This window comes from Hyperoodon ampullatus, assembly GCF_949752795.1.
Source record: "Hyperoodon ampullatus genome assembly, chromosome: 18".
NCBI classification, from domain to species: Eukaryota; Metazoa; Chordata; class Mammalia; order Artiodactyla; family Ziphiidae; genus Hyperoodon; species Hyperoodon ampullatus.
In genome coordinates this window covers 7682686-7703832 of record NC_136931.1, presented here as the reverse complement: position 1 = coordinate 7703832, position 21147 = coordinate 7682686, and the positions used below count along the sequence as shown (strand labels likewise).

Genomic DNA, 21147 nt, shown 5'->3' with positions numbered 1-21147 from the left:
TTTTATACCCCTGTGATTAAAAGCCATTTGGAGGGACTTCCCTGGCGTTCCAGTGTTTAAGACTTTGCCTTCCAAGGTCGGGGGTGTGGGTTCGATACCTGGTTGGGGAGCTAAGATCCCACCTGCCTCCAGGCCAAAAAACCAAAACATAAAACAGAAGCAATATTGTAACAAATTCAATGAAGACTTTAAAAAGGGTCTCCATCAAAAAAAAAATCTAAAAAAAAAAAAAAAGCCATTTGGAAAGATAGATATGTGTTACTGTATTTTTACAGAAGGTACGGTATTAATTAGAAAGCCTATCAATACTATGGAAAGACCTTTTTTTTTTTGCGGTACGCGGGCCTCTCACTTCTGCGGCCCCTCCCGCCGCGGAGCACAGGCTCCGGACGCGCAGGCCCAGCGGCTGCACAGGCTCCAGACGCACAGGCCCAGGGGCCACGGCCCACGGGCCCAGCCGCTCCGCGGCACGTGGGATCCTCCCGGACCGGGGCACGAACCCGCGCCCCCCGCATCGACAGGTGGACTCCCAACCACTGCGCCAACAGGGAAGCCCAAGACCATTTTTTAATGATGTATAGATTACATTATTCTAAGACGTTAGAATGAAGTACTTTTCTAGAATATGACTACTTTTTAAGGTATTCTTTACCTAAAAATACACACTTTGGGATCGTTTGTATTTCACAACCTGGAATTAACAGTATGCCTGCATACTTCTAAAAAGAATTGTACAAAACTGCATACCTCATTCCACTTTTTTGTGTTAAAACACAAAATTTTCTATCATAATTTTTTTTGGCTGTGCCATGCGGCTTGTGGGATCTCGGTTCCCTGACCAGGGATTGAACCTGGGCCCCAGCAGTAAAAGCCCAGAATCCTAACCACTGGGTCACCAGGAAATTCCCAATCACGAACTTTAAAGGATGTACCATCTAGATGATCATAAATGTTGGCATTTTAAAATGCACATCACTCTTAAAAGTACTGAAAGAAATCTAAATTTAATAGCAACTTGATACCCATAAACATCTATTTTAAAATACATGAATAAACTAAAAAATTGAAAATTTTCTTTTGCTTTTTCTCCCTAAATTCATAATTATATTTCTATTCTACTTTCTCCACAGAATTTCATTCTAACATATATATATATATATGTGATCAAAAAGTTTTGAGTAATCTGTCATGTTTCTGTGCAACACAAAAATATAATTTGAAAATGAAATTTTAAAATTTTTCATAATACTGTAAGTCTACATTTGTTTCCAGATTTAAAATTACCTTTATTTCTACTCACTTGGCAAATAAAGGAATATATTCCATGCATTCATAAATAGTAAACAAAAGAATGTTACTGAAAGTGTATAGAATGAAAGAGATGGGGCTGTTCCTCCCCTCATGCCAATTCATGTATCTATGGGTAAATATTACATATTGCTAGAATGAGACAGATTCAGTCCCAATTTTATGGGTTTTTTCATAGATGTAAGCTGAGTGAGATACCTTGTTCATAGGAAGATGCACATGAAGGGGTTTTGTCATTGCAGTGTCTCTTAACTTTTTTAACTCCTTTCCACACCAGAAATCACCTAGTAAGCAACAAAATTTTTTTTAATTATCACCTGACAGTTTGGTTAGGAAGAACCTCCTTTAGTTCTGTTGAAAATAGAAAATTTGAAACCACCTGACTAGCAGGATTTGTTAGCCAAGTCATTAAAGCTGTGTTCTCAGTTTCTGGAAAGTATACCAAAAGTCTTAACTAAGATTTACTAAATAACTGTTAAACTTCTTGACTGAAAGCACATTCTCCTAAGTACATGTGGAAGTGGAAGATCTGGCAAATGATTTGCTTCACACTAATTTTGCCTGCATACCCGTTTTAAACGGGCTTCTAATCACTGTTGAAGTTTAGCAGGTAAAAGCCTGATAGCAGGGGTAAGCTGGGACAAAGTGAGAGAATGGCACGGACATATATACACTACCAAATGGAAAATAGCTAGCTAGTGGGAAGCAGCCGCATAGCACAGGGATAACAGCTCGGTGCTTTGTGACCACCTAGCGGGGTGGGAGGGAGACGCAAAAGCGAGGGGATATGGGGATATATGTATACATACAGCTGATTCACTTTGTTATACAGCAGAAACTAACATGACTGACCAGAAACTTAAAGGGGTGTTTGGCTAGGCATGTTTATAAAAAGCCAAAGTAGAGCTGGAATCAAGATACAAAAGCTCTAGTACAAAAAAATCTCAGAGTTGGCAAAGGGGTGTTTTAAAAACACCAAGATGGGGGCAGGAGGTATACAGAAACTAGTTTCTGCTCAATTTTGAACCTAAATCTACTCTCTAAAAAAGTGTATTTAAAAGGAAAAAAAAAAAAGACTGATGGGGATAGGTAGTTAATAGTAAAGCCATGTTGCTGAGAAGAAAAAAGAATTTAATCCCTTAGAAAGATGCATGATTGGGTCTGAAATAATACAGTGATTGTTGAGAAGTAATGCAGGCAGTTATAGTTAGCGTAATTTTAAAAACTGAAGGTGGGTGGTACTCTGACATTTTAGCAGCCCCAGAAAAGTTGCAGAAATTCAGAAAAATTCAGAAATTGATTTGTTTGAGAGCTGATCTGAAATACCAGCCTCATTTTCATACTAGCATGCCTGTACAGAGAGCCCTCTAGTGGTTTCTTTATTAAAACTTAATGCCGTCAACTTCTTTCAACTATTCAACTATCTGGGAGGTGATATGAGAAAAAAATTTTTTTGAACACTTCCAGGGTTACCTGTTCCATTTCTTGAATTTTAAATTATTAGAGAGTATTATTCGAAACCTTTATTAAGCTCCTCTATTAAGACCAAAACCATTCAAAGTAATATGAGGTCTGAGAAATTGAATTCTCTGTTGATTGTCCATTTGGAGGGCCATTCAACACCTATTATTTTCAGCAGCACTAAAATAGAAACGAAGGTTGAATTGGCTCTGTATTCTAAACAGTGAAAAAGAGCAAGTTGTCATAAAGTTTTGTTCTTTGATCCTCCCCGCCTGCCAGATTCCCATTTAAATATATTTTTGGCCGCATTAACGCTTCTTGTGGGATGTTAGTTTCCTGACCAGGGATTGAACCTGGGCCCTGGCAATGAAAGCACCTAACCACCAGACCGCCAGGGAATTCCCTTAAGTATTATCATAGTAACTTACATTTGCTAAGGAACTGATGAAGAGTGAGCCAGGAAATGTGAAAATCCTAACCATATCCTCTTATCCTCTCCATCACCTTATCTGTGAAATGGTGGTAGTTATGGATATGCCCTACCTAGCTCTGGCTATTGTGGTAAAGATGAAAGAAGGTAATATATGAGAGTACCTTTAAAACAAGATTTATTTAGATTTAAATGAGCAATTATTACTCATCCCTATTTCCAAAGCAGTCAGTCAGATTAATTAACCTGATTAATAACAGACACAGCTCAGCAGTCATATGGCCACTGGCACAGTCCTGGAAAGAATGCATTCTTTCTGCAGAGGAACAGGAAAGACTTGTATGTTACTTACCTACTTACGTACTCTATGTTCTTTATTTACTCTTTATTTACCAGAAGATAGTAGTGTCTACATACTACTTCCCTTTTACTCTAGTAACTGGGAAAATGGTAGAAGTTTGTTCTTGCTTTGTGTGTGTGTATAAGTATATATATCTGTGTGTGTGTATATACTTATGTATGTTCTATCCCCTGCCCCAAATATCAGCATACTACAGTACTACCATTGGCTTAATTAGGAAGTATGCTATGTTGGCCACTGTGTCCACTTCTGTCCCCATTACTTAAGTAGAAACCTTATGTGAATGTGGTTTAACTTAAGGATGTCATGTGCTATGCTGATCAAAATTTCACCTTTCCTTGTTTTTACTCCTCTCTTCTAATTGGCATGATAGAAAAACAAAGTCAATGATTTCTTTTATGTTAAAAATGACCAAAAGGGCTTCCCTGGTGGTGCAGTGGTTGAGAGTCTGCCTGCTGATGCTGGGGACACGGGTTCGTGCCCCGGTCTGGGAAGATCCCACATGCCGCGGAGCGGCTGGGCCCGTGAGCCGTGGCCGCTGGGCCTGCGCGTCCGGAGCCTGTGCTCCGCAACAGGAGAGGCCACAACAGTGAGAGGCCCGCGTACCACAAAAGAAAAAAAAAAAAAAAAAAAAAAGACCAAAAAATAGTACTTGATGCTATCAGGCAATTAGATCTTTGCTTAAGAAAAGCAAGATTTGTGACTAAAAGGAAACATTTTCTTGGAACCAACCTTTCATCGCTAGGGCTTAAAATTCCTTTTTAAAAAATAACTTTCCGTAAGTTAAAATTAGCATCTTTACAAATACTAGCAGAGCCACTAAATGAAATATTAACAGCAAAACAAAAAACACGATTAATTAAGAAGTTGAATATTTTATTATTAAACTGTTTCTTATTTTCCTGCAAGGCTGTTGCTTCACTGTATAAAAATAGCACCAGCAAACACAGTATATTGCAAAATTAAAATAGTAATGTTCTTCACTGGACACTATACAACTAACAAACTTTTCTCCACTGTCATTTATTTCCAGTGGCAAGTTCATTGAGTATTTTGACCCAAATCCAGGGATGGCTGTAAGCAAGTTACAATACTATATAAGGTTAAGATAACAATGTTATCCTTGAATTAATTTTTATTACTAGTTTTACCACAGATAATTTCAGGAATTCTGAGTATTATAACTGGAGACTAGCCTAAAAATCACAGGGTGTTGTGAAAAAGATGCATGGGGTTTATGTGAAATCATTAGGAAGTTAAGGGGTATTTTCTTCAGGCAACATTGTTGCAAGTAGTTTCTTTTGCTAAAAGTTGCTTTTTAAAAATCTATCCACCACTAATTTAAGACAACTATACTAGATTAAGTTGTTTCCAACTAGTTTATTTAGGGGTTCCATTTTCACTCCTCAATAGATTTTATGTATTTCTCATATGCTTCTTCGCTCATTAGTTCATCTAGTTCTGAAGGGTTACTGAGTGTCATCTTGATCAGCCAACCTGCAACCAAAAAAAAAGTATCTTATATTAGTATCTTATGTTCCAAATCACCTTTTTAAAGAGAAAGTCAAATTCATTCAAAATGTAAATTCTGAGTGCCTCAAAATTAACTTACTATTCTTTACATAAATCACTCATTATTTGTTCAAAGAGCTTTAAATTTTAGCCTTAAGAATTAAATTAATATTCCTTACATATCATAACTGAAAAGAACCAGAAGAAATTCTACCATAATGGATTAAGAACTTCTAGGCTGTAATAAGCATCAACAACTTTACACACGGATCCAAATACACAAGGCCAGGTATATCTTTAACAAAAGGAACACCAACACTGTGACTACTTAGATTAATGGCATTAGAAAGCTTTAGTAGAGAGAAGTAGGTGATAGGAAACAGAGAACTACAACCTAATGCTAATTCTGCATCTTGTTGGCTGTGTGACCTTAGCAGAGAAATCCTTTGGCCTCAATTCATCTACAAAATGGAAAAAATTGCTGCTAGCTTACCTTACTACATTATTATGAAGATGAAAATGTGAGAAAACTGAAAATTAATGTAATAAATGTTATTCTATTACCACCTACATCACACAATGTGATTAGATGCTTTATGACTGAAGAGGTAAATACTCTGAAGTGTTTACAATGAGTCTACACTATGATACTAAGAACCCTATAAAATAAGGAAATGCTTTTATTGACAGAGATTTTAAACATACCCTTATATATTCAGCTAAACTGTTTTCCCTTTTTAAAGCAGAATATCTCTATTTAGTACCAAGAAGGGCAAAAAGAAGTCACCATCAGCTAAAGATTGCTTTAAATTCTAGATTAAATGTTAACTGCAGCAAACAATCCTTAAAAAAATTTCTAGCAACAACTTACCATCTTCATAACAAGATTTGTTGACAAGTCCTGGATTTTCTGCTAGAGCTTCATTAATTTCAGTTACTTCTCCTGATAGAGGAGAATAGAGTTCACTAGCAGCTTTCACACTTTCCAAAGCACCAAATTCCTCTAAATTGAGAAAATTAAAGAAAATATTAAATGTCAAGTTAGTGACCCCAAAATACAAAATATGGAGAAGTGATCACCTCTAATACAGTAATGATAGAAATTCCTAAATATCTTTAATTAAAGTAAAACCATAGGTTTTGTCATGCAAGATCTTCATTTATACAGTCTGTAGCCTGACAACATGGCCCCATCCAAAGAGCACAGGGTAACTAGAACACAAGTAGAAAACCAGTCTGATTTGCTAAAGGGGTCAGAGGATGGAGTGTGGGCCCCCAAGGTGGCTGGAAATTGAGGGTTGAAATTCTAGAAAGAAGGGAGCAACAGTTTAGAGAAAAAGTAGTCAGTATAGAGATCTCAAAATGATCCACAGACCCACATGTTGGAATTAGCAGAGAACCTTAACATAGCTACTGTAAGTATGTTCAAAGACCAAAAAAAAACAAAAAAAACAAAAAACCAGTGAGTGAATATATGGGGAAATACTTGCAAAGAAATTATAATTTTTTAAATGGACATTCTAGAACTGGAAAGCATAATATCTAAAATAAAACATTCACTAGATGGCATTAACAGTAGACTGGATACTGTGCAGAAGGGTCAGTGAACATGAAGATCATCTGAAACCAACCAATCTGAAGAATAATTTGAAAAGGAAAAAAAAGACTGAAAAATTAACAGAGCCCTGGGATTTCCCTGGTGGCACAGTGGTTAAGAATCCACCTGCCAATGCACGGGACATGGGTTTGAGCCCTAGTCTGGGAAGATCCCACATGCCACGGAGCAACTAAGCCCGTGGGCCACAACTACCGAGTCTGCACTCTAGAGCCCACGAGCCACAACTACTGAATGAAGCCCGTGCACCTAGAGTCCGTGCTCTGCAACAACAGAAGCCACTGCAATAACAAGCCTGCATACTGCAACGAAGAGTAGCCCCTGGTCGCCACAACTAGAGAAAGCTTGCATGCAGCAACGAAGACCCAATCAGCCAAAAATAAAAATAAATTAAAAAAAAACAGAGCCCTGCTCACCTACAGGACAAAATCAAGTGATCTGAACTGAATGTGATGAATACAACACACCAAAGTTTGTGGGGGCAGAGCTAAAAAAGTGCTTAGAAGGAAATAATATCTTTAGGTGTTATTTAAAAAGAACATCTTGAAATCAATGACGTGGCTTCTAAAGACACTAGAAAATGAACAAAAGCAGTCAGTTTATGGAAAGGAGGCAACATTAGAAAAAAGGGATGACACTGGCGATTTTTTTTTAATGATTTTTAGCCTTGAAGAAAGGACACTGATCTGTGCCAGGTGGAGCAGCCAAAATTCTGAAAGAAAATCTCAGTCTTATTGGTTTAAAGGCCTAGGAGACAAGAGTTTGGAGCCACCATAGCTACTGGAAAGTGAGCTGGAAATCTCATTAAGGATAGAGATAAAAAGGAGAGCCCCAAATTCTGTCCAGGTCTCTGAATGATCCCTGAATCATATGTGCATGGGGCAGACTCCAAATGTCCTAGATAAGGCTAGAAGAATCAGACTACGATTTTAGCTGCCACTCACCACAAGGGAGACAGCATTTTACAGTATGGATAAAAGAAGTCCAGTAAAAAAACCCTGAAAACCAACAAAACCACAAGTTTCCAGAAGCTAGAAAAAGGAAATTAAATCTAAGTAAGTTGGAGGAAGAAAATAAAGATATGAAAGAACAAATGAAATGGAAAATAAGAGAAAATTTAACATAGTAGAAATTTGGTTCTTTCAAAAGATTGATAAATTTGATAGAGCTAGCAGACTGATTGAGAAGAGAAAATTACCACCAATATGAAGGAATGAAAAAGGAGTCCTTACTACAGATCGTATGGGTATAAAAGGATAATAAATGAAAAATATGAGCATCTTTATGCTGAATATAACAACATGAAATGGAAAAATTTCTCAAAACCAATGTAAGGTAATATAGAAAATCTGAATATATATTAAAGAAATTTGTATCAAAAACCTTCCTACAAAGAAATCTGGCTCATATTCCACCAGTTAATTCTATCAAACAATTAAAGAAGAAACAACACTAATCTTGCACATTCTTTCAGAAAAAGAAGAGGTAGGAATATTTCTAAACTTATTCTATGACGTCAATATAACAGATTCCAAAATTTGACAAAGCCATTTTAAGAAATGACCAATATCTCTCATGAACATAATGTACAAATTAGCAAATCAAATCCAGCAGTATGTTTTTAGAGATAATTTTTAATTTTTGTATCATGACTACCAGGAATGCAAGGTTGGTTAAACATTAAAAAATGAATCACCATTCATCACATTAACAAGAAGAACCCTTCGATCATGTCAATAGATGGAGAAAATGAATTTGACAAAAATTCAACATCCACAAATGATAATTCTCAGCAAACTAGATATAGAAAGGAACTGCTTCATCTGATAATGGGCATCTATGAAAAACTCCACAGCTAAATATCACACCTAATGATGAAATACTGTATCTCTGCGAACCTTGGTATGGGCCACAGTTGCTCACTTTCTCAGTTCACAGTGCCCTGAGTGTCTCAGTAAGGTTTTGTGGTAATCTCTAGACCAAAACAAATACCTAACACTTCAATTTATTGAAGGTCCAAACTACTTAGTAAGTTTTTATATCCTATCCTAACAATTGAGTAGCAGTTTGAAAAAATTAACACACATATATTGAACAAAAAAGAATTTTCATTTTTAATTACAATTTACAGATATGTGTCTGTTGCATACTGTATTAAGGTCTCCATCAGGGAATCAGGTCACATCAATCATTGCCGTACCTGATGTTCCATGCCAATTGTGCAGTACTTGCTTCAAAGTCACATTACCCAAAGTAATATAGTAAGATCCAACATTGAAATTGTTACCTCCATTGTTTATTAGTTTGTGCTGTGTCCAACAGATGTTAAAAATTAAAAATACCCCACAGCACCTCATGGCACTAGGGTATATAGTCTGGGAACTATGAAGATAGACAAAAGATTTCTTAGAGAAGACAATGTTCCATACATATATATGACAAAATATTCATAAAATACATTTCTGAAAAAGGATTTGTATCTAGAATTTAAAATGATGCCTAAAAATCAATGGTAAAAAGATAACCCAAGTAAAAGACTAGAGACTTCACAAAAAAAGATGTGAGTGGCAAAAAGCACATGGAAAGGTGAACAATAATCTGTCCTAGGGAAATGCAAGTTAAAACCACAATGAAATATGCAGCACCTGGAACTCTCTCATACTGTTGGTGAGAGTGTAAAATGGTATAACCTCTTTGGCAAACATGATGGGACTTTGCAGCATAAAAAAGCAAAATACTGATCACTCAATATGAATGAATCTCAAAATTATGACATTAGACAGATGAAGCCAGACATAATACATTGTGTGATTCCTTTTAAATGAAGTTAAAGAACAGGCAAAACTAATCTATGGTGACAGAAATCAGAGAAGTGGTTGTATATTGAGAAGAGTTTTGATTGGCAAGGTTTACACAGTGTATAAACACAGTTGTCAAAACTCTGGCTTATACAATTAAGATCCATGCATTTTCACTGTATGTAAATTTTGTATCACTTTAAAAAATACCTTTAGCAGAAAGTTTAAAGAAAGCATTCATTAGTAGGGTATTACTCAACATATTTAGATTAATAGAATTTTTTCTATAATAGAAGCACAAAAAGTAGGTTCATGCTCCTCACTTGCTATAAAGAGATGTTCAGAAATTTCTGATCTGCTTGAGAACAGCAAAGTGCATACACAGTAAATAAAACATGATTAAAGAAAACAGATACTTAAATTCTGTAGGACTATCTTACATATGTCAAGGAACCCATGAATAATAATATACGTGGTTCCACTGGCTGACATTTATCAAGCACTAATCTTATGCTGGATATTATGCTAATTCATTTAATCCTTACAGCTACTCTATGAAGTAAATATTATTATCCCAACTTACAGATGAGACCTACATTAAGTAATCTCTCCCAAATCACACAGCTGATATGTTGAGAGGCCAGGATTTAAAACCAGATTCTGACTCAGAAGCCCATGTTCTATCCTGATATTCTTTACTGCCTCCAAAGAAAGACAGATTTTATTTTTTAAACTTAAGAGACTTCAGCTATATTATACTATATCAACGTGTGGCGGGGAGGGTGCTAAGAGCCATTTCCCTCTACTTCCTGCCTTCCATTGTAAGGTCTGAAAATGCTCATTATTCTCCTCACCATCATTCCTTACAGTTAGGCATGGCAATACGACCTGGACTTGGCTAAATTGATAAAAGAAAAGGCGATCTGAGAGATTTCTGGTTGAGATATTTGTTTCCGATAAAGAGACAAAGAGAGCCTGTCCTTCTCTTCCTACTTTTGGATACTGTCATTGAGAACATGATGCTTGAAGGTTCTGCTGCCATTCTGTGACCTCTGACATGCTGAGGCAGAAAAAGTAAGAGAGAGGTTGTGTCCTTGATAATCTTCACTGAGCCACTGAGTCAATCCTATATCCACCTGTTTCCAAGATTGCTTGTATGAGATATGATAAACCCCTGTTGGTTGATCTACTCTTATGTAAGTTTTCTGTTACTTGAGGAAAAAGCACTCTAAATGATCCTGGGTACAAACAAGTTATTATGCAAGATAAAGAAAATTCATGGCATGAATCATGACATACCAAGATGAGAAAAACACTCACCTTGTTTGTTCAATTTTGTCCCAACTTCAGGCAGACTACAGTAAACAACATCTCCCAAAGCTTCCTTTAAAAAACAAAAACAAAACACCAAACCTCTAAGAAATCAAATTAAACCTAGTAAATAGGAACAAGCCAAACACTGAATCCCTTTAATTCAGACAGTACATACTTTACACCTGAGGGGCCGAATTCTTTAGTTTTTCTTATAACCCTTTAAAAATGCAAAATTAGGGGCTTCCCTGGTGGCGCAGTGGTTGAGAATCTGCCTGCTAATGCAGGGGACACGGGTTCGAGCCCTGGGCTGGGAGGATCCCACATGCCGCGGAGCAACTAGGCCCGTGAGCCACAACTACTGAGCCTGCGCGTCTGGAGCCTGTGCTCCGCAACGAGAGGCCGCGATAGTGAAAGGCCCGCGCACTGCGATGAAGAGTGGCCCCCGCTTGCCACAGCTAGAGAAAGCCCTCGCACAGAAACGAAGACCCAACACAGCCATAAATAAATAAATTAATAAACTCCTACCCCCAACATCTTAAAAAAAAAAAAAAAAAAAGCAAAATTATTCTTACCTCAGGATCTGCAAGAAAACAGGCCACTAGCTGCCTTTCCCAGAGGTGGCAGTGACCCCGTCACAAACCATATGCCCCCTAAAGGATTACTAGCTCCTCTAAGAACACACTTTGTGCTTTTCCACCTCTGCAATTTTACTGAGGCCATTTCCCCTACTGCATCTGCTGACTAATAAGTAATGATCTCTCCATCAGGTGAGGGGGTTACAACGCCTTGTACTACTCAAGGCATCCGTCACACAATGTTTTGTATGTCATTTTCCATGTAGTTGATTCCCCCTCATAAACTCCAGGAGGGGAGGACAATACTTATGCAATATTTCACAAAGCATGCTGTACTGGGCCTCAGTAGGTACACAGATATGCCAATGAAGATATAGTTGTCACTGATTCTCAGTACCTGAGATCACAACATTTCTGAAGAATACTGTATACTCCCATCCAGTTAATATCCCCCGCCCCTTCTCCCCACCCCACCCAGAGATCCAGCTGAAAATCAGTGATGCATGCTGCTGTTTGGCTTCTCAAGTTTTCTTTTACACAATATCTCAATATGGGATCAGTGGCAATAAGGGAATTAGTAGAGACAAACTCTAAATAAAAGGTTTATCTTTGTGTAATCTGTGCCAATCTAGGTGTTCCCTCTTCAAGTCCCCAGATCATGTGTATATCATTGTTATCCACAAAACACTGTCAACACTCCAGCCCTTTTGCTTGCTCTGCTGCTTTCCTTAACTGCCCCAATATGAAACAAACATTTCTCTCTTGAATTTAATTTTTAATTTTAAGTGTTATCCTTTCAATATCTCTAAAAACACTATACGCTGCCCTAACTAAACTATGTTTTACTTTTTCCATCTATGACTGATGTTCTTCTTAGGGCCTTTAAAGGGCCCAAAGTAATACTAAGGGACAGAATAAACAATTTTTAAAAGGTAAAGCAATCCAATTTAGGCAAGAGCAGACTGAAATATTTCAAGACAATCCAATACCTGTGCAAAACTGCTGATTCCCACTGTTCCAACACCGTTTTCTGTTGTTACCCATTCATGTTTGTCTGTGAATTTACGACCTAAAATAGAAGACCAATATTTCAGAAAAGCAGTGGCATCACTTCTTAAAAAGCATTTTTTTACATATCAATGCTGTCAAAGGGCAAGACCTTCCCAGTATTTGTGTTTGACTTATTGGCATTGCCATTCAACAGTATACTGCCCAGGACAAAAGAGATCATGTGAGAAGACACATCTCAACATTGGTATCATTTAGGCAAAGATGGCTTGATGTGAACACCTTTGCATCTTTTGGAGATATATTATTTGCCCTTCACATTACTCAGTCTAAATCTCACACACACACACACACACACACACACACACACACAAATTTTGCAGCACATTTCAAATATACATTTATCTATTACTGGTCTGTCATACAAAGGAAGTCTGTCCCTCTGAAGAAAGAGTGATGAGGTTTTGGGAGGAGCATAAAGACCGCTCATAAATGATTTAACCTAAAAAATTATGTGCCTCTTTAGGTAGAGCTGTGTGGAATCTTAACAGGAATAAAATTGACCTGGAACAATTATAACTTGACTAAGTTCTTGATTCCACCTTAAATGAATTCAAGTTCCCCCTTGAGGAAAGTGGCTACCATCATTTAAAGAAGCAAACTATACGATCAGAACTCAATAGTCACCTCAGAGCTAAGACATTAAATGGCAGAAAGGCAGCCTCTGCTCGACATTCATTGGACAGGTTAGGCCTTGGCTTTATGGGCTGCTTCTCTTCAAATACACGGATGGCCAAAATACTCAAGGATTCTTGGAAGAAAGACCTGCCAAAGTTCGAGTGATGTGAAAAAAATTCCTTACGATTTAATGTCAAAAGTACTTGCTTAAAATAATACATTAAAAAAAAAAACTTACCTTCTTAAATATATATCACATTCTGAAGTGAAGCAGTATTTTTCCAAAAATACTACATCGGAAGTTAATAAGAAAATGGCTCGTTAATTTCAATACTGTTTTACAGTAAGCATTGCTGGTTCACTCTTACCCCTTCCCCAAAAGATAACTGTACTTAAAACATTAAACTGCCTTGATTACACAGCTCTGATACACAGCAGAGTGTAAATAAAGAGTATTTCTTTCTTTTCCTCCCAATCATTAAAAAACTTTAATATCATACTCCTCAGTGGAAGAGGTTGCAAAATCTGCCACAAAGTAACTTGCTTTGCTTCACTCCACTTCAAATTACTAAATGCTTCAGGTCAACGTGTGTTTCCCTAAGAAAGTGTGTTTGTACTTAGTGTTCTGACTGCAACCCATTCTCCCCGCCGCCTTTTCTTGACTTTCAGACCTCAATTTAGCAGCTCTGCCTGCCAGATGCCTTATGCAGCCCTCCAAGCCTGGGTTCCTGGGCCGTCCAACCTGCTCCCACAGCACTCTGCACCACTCTCCCACCCCATTCCCCCCACACACTCACAGCACTTAACAGGCTACAGTTTCCCCCAGGCAGTAGACCAAGTACAAAGCAAGAGCAGGCTTTATCTCATCTGTATTCCCAGTTCAAAACACAGTACTTGGCATATAGGAAGCACTCAAAAGCTGGAGTGAAGTAATTTTTAAAGTTTAAGAGGATGCTCAGCAAAACACCTAATATATAGTTATTTGGCTACAGGACTCAATTCTCCCTAACATTCTGTCACAACTCTAAAACTGGCAGTTTAAATCTAATATACCTTTTAAAAGTAAGGACTGGACAACCATAAACATATGACTTCTCTGAAATTACTGTCCTGACTTTGGTCTTGCCATCTTACCTAAATGTAAAGATAATCTTAGGAGTAAGAGTGCTCTCACATTCAATTTAGCAACTGAGCAACCACAAGTTTAGAGGAAAAGGCAGCAACATTGCTAAGCTAAATGCACCTAGGTCCACTTGACTTCAAAGGCCATGAAGTCTTTGTACTAGGCCATGCAATTTAGGCAAAAGACGATGATCCGTACAATTCTCCTTTAACCCTTGGCCCAACAGGAAAAAAGGGAACAGGAGATTAGGTAAATAATTACTTTTCCTCTGAGTCTTGAAAAACATGGGTTTTGGCCCCCCCAAAATTAGGTATGTTGAGTAATTTATGAGAAGTTTGCATTCTCCTCCCTTCAGTCACTGAGTCAAATAAAATATATTAACATTTGATCAATTTTCCGCTATTTGATCCTATACACTAATATTTAATAAGTAACATTTATCAAGTACTATGCGTCAAGCTGTATGTACAGCAGTTACATTATTTCACTTCATCCAACAAATCTGTAAGGTAGGGATTATCATTTCCATTTTTCTGATTAGGGAAACAGACTCAGAAGTTAAGTGACTACCCAAGATGTCACAGCTCATAAAAGGTGGAGTGAAAATTTGGAACTCGGTCTCTTTAGTATTAAAAACCTAGGTGTTCAACCAGATCATGGGTATTGATATCTTGGGCAATATTTAACTAGATAACAGGAAAATGCAAAAAGCTAGTGATAGTGTAACAATGAATAACCAAAATACATAGGTTTGAAATTCAGTTCTTATCTGAGAAATGCTCTTCCCTTGAAATGCCGCACTAAAAGAGCTGAGAGATTATAATGGGTGGGTGGGGTGGGGAGGAGGTAAGCTTCATTATGTTTGACCTTGGACTAAACCTATCAACTTTTCTAGTCCCAAACAGGTTTCTAAAACAACGAACTTAATGAGACAACAGCCACCACAGACCTGCGCTCTGTGAGCAAGAAGCCTGAGTTCTCGGAGGTGCAGTTAGTGTCTCAGGTATTGGTGCAGGAAGTAAAACGGTTTTTCCTCTGCGGTAACGTGTGCTAAAGTAGGACAGATGGCCAAGACATTTACGGGCAGGTCTCCCTGTTACTTCAAGTCCATGTAAGTAAGGCCTCGTTTCAGCCCAACACACATTCACGACTCGATATAGACTTCAGTAGAACGTCTTCTGTGGAGTCCAGTAGAGTTTTATCTCACTGCTTTAGGAAATAGCTGTCTCCCAAGTTGTGCCAGCTTTAGCTGGTAAAAATCTAGACCCAGTGCTTAAAATTTCAATAAATGCTCTTGCTTTACTTTTACTTCAGAATTCAGTGACGATCCGGGTAGCAAAGTAAAGCCTATTATTTGTCTTCACTCTTAGGGTCCACGATGCTCACAAATGCTTAGAAACCTAAGGTCAGGAAGGAGCTCGGCGACGCTCGCCCGGGTCTCCAGCAGCGAGCGGCCGACGCTCCTGCCGGAAGCAGCCGGGACACAGCGGCCGCGCGTGTTCTCCAGGCCTCCCCGCCCCCCTCCCCCCGCCTCCCAACCCGCAGGACAAAGACTGCGGGGTCGTCCAAGTCACTCGGGGAGTAGCGGCCTCGCGACACGGGATCCCAGCAACAACAAGCGTGCGCAGGGGTCGCCTGCCTTGACCGGGGCGACCAGCGGCGGGGACCCGAGGTGAGGATCGAGGCCCCAGCCCCTTCCCCCGAGTCAGCTTGGCTCGCCCCACGTGCCCGGCCGCACTTACCCGACAGCAGAACGGGGCCGGTGCACAGCGCCCGGACGGCGCCCGCCCGCAGTCCCCAGGGCCGCGGCGGGCAGGGCGCGTTGGACGCAGAGATGGCGCGCAGGCTGCAGACCGCGGCCCGCACGCTCCGCGCCACTCGCAGCGCCATGTTCGCAGGGGTGCAGAGGGTCTCCGCGCAGCATCTAGAGCACCCCCGGCCGGAGGGGGCGGGGCGGGGAGGGGCGGCCCCGGGCCGGAGCGAGCCGGAGCGAGCTGGCTGGACCGGCGCGCAGGGGCGGGGCCCCGGGAGGGGCGGGACCTGGTGGGGCGGCAGGCGGGAGGGGCGTGACACTCGGAACGCCTTGTGGCCCGGAAGGGGCTGCGGCGAGGGGCGGGGACTAGTAGGGGGCGTGCCGGGCCGGCCGTCAGGGGCGGGGCCTCCCGGGAGGCGTGGAGCCACGCCTTCCGGCATTGCTTCTGGGCGAGTGAAAGCGGTATGTCAGGCCTTCTTGCCTCCGCGACCCAGCCGGGCGGTGAAATGGGCTCCAGTCAGGGGTGGTACTGCTGGGCCACCGCATTCCAGTGCCCTTGGGCCCTGGGGAAGGCAGGGTGCTCCCAGTTCTGTTAAAAGATTAGTTCCCTCCCTTCTACGAGGATCAAGGTCACCCAGAGCAGGATTCATAGTAGGTCCAAACAATCATGCCAGCCAAAGATGGTTATTGGGCATTGGCCAAAGGCTCGGTGACACAAATGCAGTTTCTCTTTGACTTTTTGAAATATTGAAAACAGTCCAGGAACCCACTTTATTACTTTACAGATCCCAAAAGGCCCACGGTCCCCAAAGAGGGTACAGACAGAATCATGAAACTCATAGAGGGGCAAGGACTTGTTCAAGGGGTAGGAGTGGCTTCTTGGTGGAGTCTGGACTGCAGGAGCAATCAAAAGGCAGAGAGTTGAGACCCAGCATGATCAGTTCCTTACTTAAGCAGGAGACATGTCCCACCCAATCCAAGGAGACAAAATAATCAGGTTCGAGGAAAGATCTCACCTTTAACATGGATTTTATGGAGTGGGCATGAATCAGCAAAGAAACGGGGGAGTGAAAAACACTTCAATCTCTACACCTTCAGTATTACAGGATGAGTACCTTGAAGTGTGTGTGTGTGTGTGTGTGTGTGTGTGTGTGAGTGTTTGTGTTTGGGCGACCCAAATGTTACAGTGAGATTCTGCCTCATTTATAAAATTGGAGATGTAGGCACATGTGTGTGGTGGCTTGCAAGGGCTGTTGTGCTCCATTTTCCTCTGAGTAAATCATAGCCACTTATTGAGCCCTTGTTATGTGCTGGGACTGTGCAGATATTATCTTTGTAATCTTCTCCAAACCCCTTCTGGTAGGTATTATACTCATTTTGTAGATGAAGAGCTGGAGACTCAGAAAGTTTAACTAACTTTCCCAGGAGTGGAATGAGGAAGGCATTTTATGACTTAAGCAGTTACTAGGTGGCAGTAGCAGAACTTGCCCTCTAGTCTGATTCACAATCAACTGCTCTTAAGCTCTGTTCTACTTGCCGCTGTTTGGGATGCTGACTGGCTCACAGTGGTCTACTCTAAACTCCAGATCTTGGCTGGTTTCCATAATGTCATGTTCTGTTTTTGTTTTATTACAAGCCACTGCAGCATAATGCAAGCCATGCCCTAAAATATTTATTCCTAGCTTCACTAACTCATTTGGTATGAAGAACAAGACCACATATCAATGTGTGGGCTATGTCGTGGGCCCTTACGCCAAAGCAATAGGAAGTGTGTCTTTTTTTTTTTTTTAACATAACAAGCATTGTGGATTTAAAAAAATTTTTTTTCGTCTGATTATCTTTGTAACATCCATGGCTTGGAATGTGCAATGTCATCTCATTGTACAGTTGGTACAGGCACCTGAAAATGCAGTGGTCATTTCTTTCAGGTATCTCAGGGGGGCCTGCTCATCTCCTTGAGAAGATATATTTTTCTCTCTCACGACAAGAAATTTCCAATTTGATATTTATAGTCAACAGAGAAGTGGAGAGTGGATGGGAAAGATGGGAAAGAGAAATGAAGAATTTATAACTTCTCTAGATCTTAGAACTTTTCCTGTTTAAACTAACGGACTGTATGTGTCTGGGTAGATTTCTGTATCAGACTTTCGGAGACATGTGTGCACTTGGTATGAATTATTTGATGCTTATCTGCCTATATAGCTCATGTTCATACCTGACACAATAAAGAATGAATGATGGGCTTTGGGGTGGATAGAAGATAAATCCCCAAGGTCTTATGTGTATTGCCACGTTATGTGTCTCTCTGTTTATAAAGGATTCTGGCTTTTGATTGTCATGGTAGTTAGGTGGGATCCTGGTTCAGCCATCATAAAAGGATATTTAAGCTCTCATCCAGATAGAAGGCTGGCAGTAGTTCAGCTTCACGGTTAAACTAGCTGTTTAATGACCTCATCAAGTGTGCATGTTCCTCTCATCTTTCTGCTCTGCCATCTTCAGATTGTTCCCCATGGTCTCAAGCTAGCTATCAGGGTTCCAGCAGTCTTAGGCCAGACAATGTCCAGCACTAGAGCCCATCTCTTTTGATTAGCGAACTGACCTTTCCCTAAAGTGTCCTAGAGACCTCTTTTCATTTTTCATTGGCCAGACTGGGTCATGTGGCCACCCTAAACAGCTCATTGTCAAGGGCTTTTTTTTTTTTTTTTGCGGTACACGGGCCTCTCACTGTTGTGGCCTCTCCCGTTGCGGAGCACAGGCTCTGGACCCACAGGCTCAGCGGCCATGGCTCACGGGCCCAGCCGCTCTGCAGCATGTGGGATCCTCCCGGACCGGGGCATGAACCCGTGTCCCCCGCATCGGCAGGCGGACTCTCAATCACTGCGCCACCAGGGAAGCCCCGTCAAGGGCTATTGCTAAGACAAATCAAGATTTACTTTGAGGTGGCCACAGGGCCACCTTACCATGAGTCATGTGGGGTAGGGGTAGGGGCTACCTGAACAAATTGGGATTCTGATAGCAAGGAGGGAAGCATGGAATGGATTTGGGGCAGGCTACCTAGAGTATCTGCTACAATGGGTGTGTGAGGAGGAGAGACAAGACAAGGTGAATTGGAGAGGATTTGTGAGGTGCTTCTCCTGCATAGGAGAGGGGAAATGTGCACTTATCCACACAGTCACCTGGAAGACTTTTATTATCTAGGTCTGTGGTTCTCAGAATTTAAAGCATGTTTATCAAGTCTGACTGCACATTGGAATCATCTGGGGGGGCTTAAAAAATATTGATGCCTGGGACCCATAGATTCTGATCAATTGGGATGAAGTCTGGGGTTTCTAGCGTGTAGCCAATATTGAGAACCACTGGTGTAGATCGACGACTCCCAAAGTATTGCCTAAGGAACACTAGCCCTGATTGAAGTGCTTCAATACCAGAAGCCATGGTCATAAGGGTTTGGGAATCATTACACACTTTATTGCTCACATTCATCTCATCCCAGAAGATTCACAGTGCACATTTAGCATATTAAAAGCTCTAACAGTTCCCATGCTAAAGCACTTGTGTATCCAGTGTTTCCCACATTTGATCTAGAAATATTTGGGGGAGGATGACACCTGTCATGAGTTGAATTGTGACCCCTAAAGAGATTGGTTGAAGTCCCAGCCCCCATATTGGGAAGAAGGCCATGTGGCAACAGAGGCAGAGGTTAGAATGATGCATCTACAAGCCAAGGAATGCCAAGGATTGCTGGCACATGCTAGAAGCTAAAAGAGAGCCTTCCAAGGGAACACGGCCCTGTTGACACCTTGATTTTGGACTTCTATCCTCCAGAACTGTGGAGCAATAAATTTCTGTTGTTTTAAGCTACCCGGTTTGTGGTACTTTGTTCTGGCAGCCCTAGCAAACTAATATGACACCCATTAGCATCTCCTGGACATAGTTTGGGAAACCCTGAACTAGAATCATTCAAAGGCAACTCCTGACTGACCAAGAAGATGAAATAATTAGTCTGTAGAGGGGATTTCCCACCACCCCCCCGAACTCCAGACAATATTTGTTATATTTCTAGTTGAAAATATATTTGAACAAACGTCTATGACAGTGGTGGCAACTGTATGGAGGTATGTATGTATTTTTCCTTTTTTTTTTTTTTGCTTGCCAGGTTTGGTAACTCTTCTATGGACACAGAAAACTATTGACCTGGAGAGATTGTAGAGTCACTGGTAAGTGTAGGCCTAAGATGCTGGCCCTCCCCTACTCTACAGATGATTGTGCCTGGACCAAGAGCTTAAATTTGGGGCACAGCTGATACAGGTTGAGGGGCCCAGGCCTCTGACAGCAACTCAGGCTGCTCACTGCTGCTTCCAGGCTCCTGTCTTTTACATTTAATGCCCAGGAAACTGAGTATCTTCATCAGTAGCAAATCGACAATCTCTCCTTCCTCCGACAGCTGCAGAGAGAGAAAGAACCATGCAACTTAGGTAGGGCCATTCTCTTTGAGGGCTTTTCTTTCTAAGGGGAAACCATGGTTTTATCGTCCAATTTGGTCCCTGCCAAAGTCACTTCACTGTTTAGTGTTGCTTTTGTGTTGGAATTGACCTCCTTCTGGGAATCCCAAGGGTGTTTACTCCTGCCTTTATCCCCACAGGGTTCCTTCTTTATCCCCAGGGGGTTCCTTCTTCCCCTCCATTGAGAATGACAAGATGCCCCCCCCACCCACCCCCACAAAGGCTATTAGGAATTTGTGTACAAAGACCCTCATTGCTGCTGGGAATGTGAAATGGAAAACAGTTTGGTGGCTACTAGGAATTTGTGTACAAAGACCCTCATTGCTGCTGGGAATGTGAAACGGAAAACAGTTTGGTGGTTTCTCAAAATGTAAACCAAAGTAACCATATGAACATCTTGAAATAAATTTCTGGGCCCAAGATGGAGCTGCTCCTGTGCAGGGTGCCATGTCAGCAAACTGAAACTTGGATAACTTTTGTGTCTCTGTAAAGGCTCCCCTTGACCAGAAAGGCAGTATATCCAGTCAGCTAATCCCCAAACACCAGGCAAACTCCAGGCTCTATACTTATTTCCTCTTCCTTCTCATCCCAAACTAGGTTGACTCTGTGGCCCTGGCCAATCAGATACTTTCTATTTTCCCCTTCCTTGTTCATTATTCTTTACCCTACAAAAGCTTCCTGCCTTCCACTCCATTTTGCAGGTCTCTGA

At 40.8% G+C, this 21147-nt stretch overlaps 2 protein-coding genes across 2 annotated transcripts in view; both read right to left on the bottom strand.

The window, feature by feature from the left end:
• Positions 1–4440: 4440 nt before the first annotated feature.
• GCSH (glycine cleavage system protein H) lies at positions 4441–16091 on the bottom strand. The gene is made up of 5 exons (XM_079723640.1): positions 15926–16091; positions 12364–12443; positions 10806–10869; positions 5944–6075; positions 4441–5057 (listed from the first exon to the last, which is right to left on the bottom strand). Exons 1-5 carry the CDS (start codon positions 16071–16073, stop codon positions 4960–4962), a joined length of 522 nt encoding a protein of 173 aa, XP_079579766.1. The 5' UTR covers positions 16074–16091; the 3' UTR covers positions 4441–4959.
• A 4127-nt stretch (positions 16092–20218) lies between these two features.
• The window catches only part of LOC307066778 (polycystin-1-like protein 2), a gene marked incomplete at both ends in the record, with an annotated part of 83467 nt that continues 82538 nt past the window's right edge, over positions 20219–21147 (bottom strand). Inside the window, 1 exon segment of the mRNA XM_079724022.1 lies at positions 20219–20380. Within this exon segment, the coding sequence (XP_079580148.1) occupies positions 20219–20380 (162 nt within the window).